The sequence below is a fragment of the Bactrocera tryoni genome, chromosome 3 (assembly GCF_016617805.1).
Source record: "Bactrocera tryoni isolate S06 chromosome 3, CSIRO_BtryS06_freeze2, whole genome shotgun sequence".
Classification (NCBI taxonomy): Eukaryota; Metazoa; Arthropoda; class Insecta; order Diptera; family Tephritidae; genus Bactrocera; species Bactrocera tryoni.
Genome location: NC_052501.1, coordinates 35990013 through 35997789, shown reverse-complemented (window position 1 = coordinate 35997789; position 7777 = coordinate 35990013). Strand labels below are relative to the sequence as shown.

The window sequence follows — 7777 nt, the reverse complement described above, 5'->3', positions numbered from 1 at the left end:
AGGCATCACCATTGCTTGCTCAGCTGTATGCAAACAGGTGGCAGCAACACCGTCAGCTGTTGAAATGATGGCCGAGCTAAGATTTTCATAATAACTAAACAATTGTATTTTTTGTAAAACATTAGCATATGCAACTTACTAATTAAAGAGTGAATATATATTATTATTGCGAGGATCAAAGGAATGCATTCTCAATATATAACACTACATGGCGGCAGTAGGGATATGCATAATCGTTGCTGCGGAGGGCGTGCTTGGTGTGTAAAGGTAATTATCATCAATTCATAATATTTCATGTCTAATACTTTTCTACATTTTTGGTAATAAAGGATATTTGTGGTATTGTCTGCGCGGTGTTTACATGGCTGCTAATACTCTTCGCGGAATTCGTCGTAATGCGTGTGATACTACTCCCAAGTCCATATCCGGTGTATAGTACAATAAACATTATAATATTCCAATTACTTGCCTTTCTCGCTTTCGCCTCGCATATTCGTACAATGTTGTCAGATCCCGGTGCAGTGCCACGGGGAAATGCAACAAAAGAAATGATCGAACAGATGGGTTACCGTGAAGGTGAAATGTTTTTCAAGTGCCCGAAATGTTGCAGCATTAAACCGGAACGCGCCCATCACTGCTCAGTATGTCAGCGTTGTATTCGTAAAATGGATCATCACTGTCCATGGGTTAATAATTGCGTCGGTGAAAATAATCAGAAATACTTTGTACTATTTACGGTAGGTATTTGTTTTCATATACAAATACATAAAGCTTGTAAATAATGTTGATTAACGGTTTCACAGTTTTACATTGCTGCTATATCCATACATTCTATGTTCTTAGTTGTCACTGAATTCGCGCAATGTGTGCATACGGAATGGCGACAATGTTCACCGTATTCACCACCAGCAACGATATTTTTGTTACTCTTTTTATCATTCGAAGCGTTATTGTTTGCAATTTTTACTCTTATTATGTTGGCTACACAATTAACTGCCATATTTAATGACCAAACGGTAAGTAATATGAGAAAGTTTTATCTGTTATACATATATGTATATGTAAGTGAAGTGATAAAATATTTATAAAATCGTTATCACTCGCCACTGTCGTGAAAGGTGTTGTGAATAGTTGTTACTTAGATTATCGATCACTTGATAAAATATGCATATATTGTCCACAACAAAAAAATATTAAAGTATTTTGGTACATTTTATATTTAAATGAGTATAAACATATTATTTTTATATTATAAATAATATAAATTTAATTATAATTTTACTTACAGGGTATAGAACAATTAAAAAAAAGAAGAAGCACGTTGGGCAAAAAAATCTCGCCTAAAGAGCATACACTCTGTATTTGGACGTTTTTCTCTGGCCTGGTTCTCACCGTTTACGAAAGCCATCATGGCAAAACGAAATTCAATTCGCATTTCTATTCCGTTTAGATTGAGCTAGCTTAGCTTTTAATACCCCTGTAATATGTGTACCCTTTTTAAATGGTAAATGATATAATGAATATTTGTCGATAACACTGGTCTACATTGGTTTTGTCGCCTTAGATAAAATATCGATTTTAAATATATTTGTGCCTACAGTTCATGAAACTATCAATTTGTAAGATTTGCTCTCATTTATTTTTAAATCTTTGTTTTCATTTTACTTGACAAAAATCAGAAAACATTAAAAACAAAGAGACAAATCTCGAAAACATATGTTATATTTTAATTAAACTCCTTTTATGGGATTTTCTTTTATAACTTTCCAATCTTTTTTTTTGAACTAGTAGTAATGAGCCGTCATCTGGCAATGCAATATCTTTTCTCCATTACTCCCCTGATCCTCATTATAATTTCGAAAAATATTTTAAAATGTATCAAAATTACTACGGAGATAGCCTAGCTTGATATTCAATTTCTTCTAACAAGCCGGTATTTATCAAAACATTGCATATGCACATTGAATATTTTCATGAATAAGTTCGTAATCCGGGCACTTGAAAGTATCAAAATTTGCAAAGATATCCAAGGCAACAAAATTGTTTTTGAAGAGCTGTGTAATTATTACAGTCAGCTTCGACTTGCTGAGCTAGCTTTCGCTATTTGCAAATATAATAATTATTTGCAATAAATACTTTGAAGAAGCATAATATATAAGAATACAATTTGCGAAGTAATGAATGTAATTTTGCTTTATTTTCATCTATACAGCCAAAAAAGTCGTGTTAATTTACATATATGAAAACAGTGAAAAGCATGCTTCCTTTCACGTACAATTAGCAAATGCAATATGATTAAAATTAATTATATAGATTTAACTTTGAGAACATCTCTGATATTTAAAGAACATTAAATAATATATTAAACACTGTTATTGTATATTGTTATAGATCAATATACATATATTATTAGCCATTCTGATTGAAATCAAATGATTTCAAAGAAAGTGCGAAAAATGTCTTTATGTCAAAAAGATAATAATCATAAACACTCCTACTACTGTTCACTATTATTTTTGAAAATTTATATTCGAAATTGTATTGTATTAAACCTAAATTTTAACAATTCAATGAAGTAGTTAGCGAACGCAATTGGGTAAAATACATAGGTATAATATAATCAGTTTTTTAAAAAGAATTATGTACCTATTTAGTTCGTTTATTGGTTATAAGTTATACATTTTCTATTAAAACTCAACACTATAATATTTTCGTTTTTATTGATTTTAACTTCAAATCAAAGACTAAAATTAAGTATAAATATACCTTTGTACATAAATATATATTTTTTATATTATTAAGAATATTGTATTCTTTGATCTTTATTAATATTTAATAATATTAACTGCTATGAAGTAGTTGTAAACACGTCACTAAAACAAAATGTACGAATAATTTATAGTTATGTGTATGAATATGATTAAAATATATTAAGAAATATTGAGATGAAGGAACGAACAAACTACCATACATACTATATTTTATACTAAAAATCATAATAACTACTTGAGATATTATTTGAAGTATATACAGATAAAAGGAGTGGCGATTTGCAATAAAATTTCATTTCATTAATAAAATACATAGGTATATTATTTGAAGTATATACAGATAAAAGGAGTGGCGATTTGCAATAAAATTTCATTTCATTAATAAAATTTTATGAAATGTTTTTTTCTATTTTTTTATCTGGTTGGTTTGTAGACATTAAATATCTTTTCGCAGATGCTATCGACCAATTACACTGCGCGTCACCAGGTTAGCACACCTTCATTAGATTAATAAAATTGTTTGTGAGTTTTTTGTTATTAACTTGCAACTACTCTTTTGTTTTTGTTTTCATTTTCAGGTTTTCTCATCTTTGTATCAACAATCACTAGTAAAGAAAACATGTGAAAAAATGTCCTGTTATATGGTTTTTGTTATTTTTTACCAAATGCAATTTGAATTGCATTTATCTTCGGAGGTTGAATACGTATTATCACCAAATTTGTTGTATTGCTTAATATGGCTTAAGAAAAATTGCTATCGGTTAAAGCGAAAGCAATAATCGAAGCTAATGAAGAGTACCAGCTTCCAATAATTGAAATATCAAAAAAAAGTTGGCAGAAGTCGAAAGTTTATAAACAATAAGTCGGAGTACGGTTAAGGGGGTATTCTGGTCTAGAAGCATGAATTTCAGGTAATTTTTAAAGTGTCGTAAAAAAAAGACAATATTTTTACTATCCATTTTTTTTATTAGTTATTTGTTAATTTTAGAAGAGTACAGAAAAAAATTAAAAACTAAAAAAAGTCATAAATTTCAAAAATTATGAGCTGACGAAGTGAGGGGTACGTAAAAATTTCCACGTGACCATACCCATGATTTCAACCCTTCTAGTTATCTGAAACTAAAAAAAAAAGATTATTAATCTAGAATAATGTCGCAATGACCGGAACTACGGAAAAATGGGAAAAAAATTCTTTCATAAAATGGCGACTGCCTGAAAAAAAAAGTTTTTTTGGATCACTTTTTCTGACTACTTTGAATTTTTTAAAAATAATAATAATACAAATTTGGGGATGGGGCTAGTTCCAACCATAGACAAGCCTATAAAGAAGACACTATAAAAATTTCAAGTAAATCGGTCCAGTAGAACCTGAGAAATCGTGGGTAACGTTCCGAAAAAGTCAGTTTTAAGAAAAACGCGTTTAAAGTTTCGCGTAAAGTCTTTTGTTCGATTAGTTCCGGCCGAACCAGTTTGGATGCCGCGTCAGACAAATTCCTATAGCTCCGAAAATAATTTGAATTTCGAAAAATCCTCTTGTACACATATTCTTGAATAGTTAAACTTTGAAAATATAAAAAAAATCGAATTTTTTTTTAATTTCTAGACCAGAATACCCCCTTGAAATAATACAGACGGCAACAATAAAGTGATTTCCGAAGTTATCATGAGAGAAATTTTGAGAAAAGTATCCAACTCTCAATTTTTTATAAACAATTTAAGTCCGAAATTGTGGCCGAAATTTAGTTTTTTTTTAACGCCATTTTGTCAAAAAATTTTATTTTGGTTATTCCTTCGATTATCTGTTTGTAAAGGTGTGTTTATTTACCGAGGCTTAGCTCATTTCAATTATGAGTACATAATGAATAGCATTCATAATATATCAATATGCATGACAACGCGTTTTTATTTCCCCAATCTTTAACAAATTATTAAAAAAAATATATATATTCTAATTTGAATAAAGTTGGTTATATTGGTTGGTTAAGTATGTTTTGAAATTTGAAGGAATCTTTGATAATTCAAATAATCGTACATCATGATGATCTGAATCGATTTCATCTGCCGGAAGATTTTTTAATAATTTTAATAAATTCCTTTTTTTAACATTCTATTTCCAGTCTCTAAACAACAACCACAGAAGAGACATATGCATGTATGTAACTGTTTTTGATAAAAATTAACTGCATGCCCACAATCGAAATATAGCTAGTACATTGTGCATTTTTTTTCTTAAGAAAATGGCGAGAAGAGAATGTTTCTAAAGCTTTTCGTTAATGGGGGCGTTCACTGTACTTATGTCCTATATCTAACTATTTATTTATATTATTTTTATTAAACCCAAGGCATGCAGACAAATGTACATACTTATGTAAATATATGTATGTATATATTATTATGGACACAACTTTTGCGTTATGATAATGTATCTTAGGTGCCTTCATACTAAGAGTTTTGACGCCCACTACTTTTGCGTTTAGGGAGATAATATCAAAGATGGGGAGACTTTCTGCCCGTTTACTACTTAATCTCTCTCTCTCTCTCTGTCTCTTACGTTCTCTTATAATTTTGTCCGGTGCATTAGGAATTTCTAAAATTACAGGAAAAATGAGCAAACAACTGCTTGATAAAAACAGCTCAAAAATATCATTTATTAAAAATGAGAAATAGCATACTACCGGTTTGACGTTTTGATTGCTGCTACCCAGTGTGTCAAAAGGAAAGTAATTCCACACTTTGTAAATTTGGATCTTGTTTATATTTATAATGAAACCAGAAAAAATAAAATTAAATAAATAATTGCAATAATAAAAATTGTATATAAAAGTACACAACTTCCAATTAAAAGGGCCCTACACTCTTGTACCCATATCAGGAATTTTCACGTTTATCACAAGAATAATTCCCCTTGAACCTTGAGGCTACTTGTGTTTCTTCCTAAATTTTGAGGTTATACCGCATTTTTCATTTCACACTGAATTCTTATATTTTTAGGTAACTAATTTTATGATTTTTCAAACTTGTGATGACGAAGTAGAAGTGGAATGGGGAGACCGTTGTTTTAAAATTTTTAAACTAATTTAAACAATCTCTAAATACATAATATAATGCTTCATATAATGCATATGGACCTTGGAGATCAATTTAACTGTTTATCTTCGGCTAATTTGAAATATCACTTTATCTCCGTCGATACATACTAACTCCAAGATCTATCAATCGAAGATATGTTTGTAAAAAGTAACTGAAACACGAATCATCGAAATAAAATTCCGACACATGACATCAGGCACCAGTGTACCATATAACAAATGCAGTTCAAATAAAAAAATTTAACTGGGGCTCCATTAAAACTATAATTCTCTTCACAATTACAACAGATTCCTTAAAAGAATTTGATTTTTATCGATTAGTTTGTATGACAGCTTCATTCTGAATAATGTCTTCAGGAATTGTATAGTTCCTTTGGACAATAATCCATGTCAAATTTATAAATGATATTTTTGAGCTGTTTTTATCAAGCAGCTCGTTAATAAACATATTTTCCTAACAAGGACATGAATTTGATCGTTCAATTTGTTTGACATATTCGACGATTCGGTGCAAATTTTCAGATCAAATATACATACAGACGGACATGATTAAATCAACTCAGCTCGTCATGGTGATCATTTATATATGCGTCCAACCACGTCGCATATAAAACAAGTGTTTATCTTCTTCTTCTTGATTGGCGTAGACACCGCTTACGCGATTATAGCCGTATTAACAGTAGCGCGCCAGTCGTTTCTTCTTTTCGCTACGTGGCGCCAATTGGATATTCCAAGCGAAGCCAGGTCCTTTTCCACTTGGTCGTTCCAACGGAGTGGAGGTCTTTCTCTTCCTCTGCTTCCCCAGGCGGGTACTGCGTCGAATACTTTCAGAGCTGGAGTGTTTTCGTCCTGACCTAGCCAGCGTAGCCGCTGTCTTTTAATTCGATGAACTATGTCGATGTTGTCATATATCTCGTACAGCTCATCGTTCCATCGAATGCGGCATTCGCCAATGGCTAACGCGCAAAGGGCCATAAATCTTTCGCAGAACTTTTCTCTCGAAAACTCGCAACGTCGACTCATCCGTTGTTCACATCGTCCAAAACTCTGTACCATATAGCAGGACGGGAATTATGAGTGACTTATAGAGTTTGGTTTTTGTTTGTCGAGAGAGGACTTTGCTTCTCAATTGCCTACTCAGTCCGAAGTAAGACCTGTTGGCAAGAGTTATTCTGCTTTGGATTTCTAGGCTGACATTGTTGGTGGTGTTTACGCTGGTTCCAAGATAGACAAAATTATCTACATCTTCAAAGTTATGACTGTCAACAGTGACGTGAGTGCCAAGTCGGGAGTGCGACGACTGTTTGTTTGATGACAGGAGATATTTCGTCTTGCCCTCGTTCACTGCCAGACCCATTTTCTGTGCTTCCTTGTCCAGCCTGGAGAAAGCAGAACTAACGGCGCGAGTGTTGGGGCCGATGATATCAATATCATCGGCAAACGCCAGCAGCTGTACACTCTTGTAGAAGATGGTACCTTCTCTATTTAGTTCTGCGGCTCGAACTATTTTCTCCAGAAGCAGGTTGAAAAAGTCGCACGTTAGGGAATCGCCTTGTCTGAAACCTAGTTTGGTATCGAACGGCTCGGAGAGGTCCTTCCCGATCCTGACGGAGCTTTTCGTGTTACTCAACGTCAGTTTAACCAGCCGTATTAGTTTTGCGGGGATACCAAATTCAGGCATCGCGGCATAAAGGCAGCTCCTTTTCGTGCTGTCGAAAGCAGCTTTGAAATCGACGAAGAGGTGGTCTGTGTCGATTCTTCTTTTACGGGTCTTTTCCACGATTTGGCGCATGGTGAATATCTGGTCGGTTGTTGATTTTCCAGGTCTGAAGCCTCACTGATAAAGTCAAATCAGTTTGTTGACGGTGGGCCTTAACCTTTCACACAATACGCTCGATAGAACCTTATATGCGATGT

The 7777-nt window shown here is 32.8% G+C and overlaps 1 protein-coding gene and 1 pseudogene across 1 annotated transcript in view; both read left to right on the top strand.

Moving 5' to 3' along the window:
- LOC120770115 overlaps window positions 1–68 on the top strand; it is a 32366-nt gene extending 32298 nt beyond the window's left edge. Inside the window, 1 exon segment of the mRNA XM_040097288.1 lies at window positions 3–68. Within this exon segment, the coding sequence (XP_039953222.1) occupies window positions 3–68 (66 nt within the window).
- On the top strand, window positions 46–1623 carry LOC120773058 (annotated as a pseudogene).
- Window positions 1624–7777: the final 6154 nt, after the last annotated feature.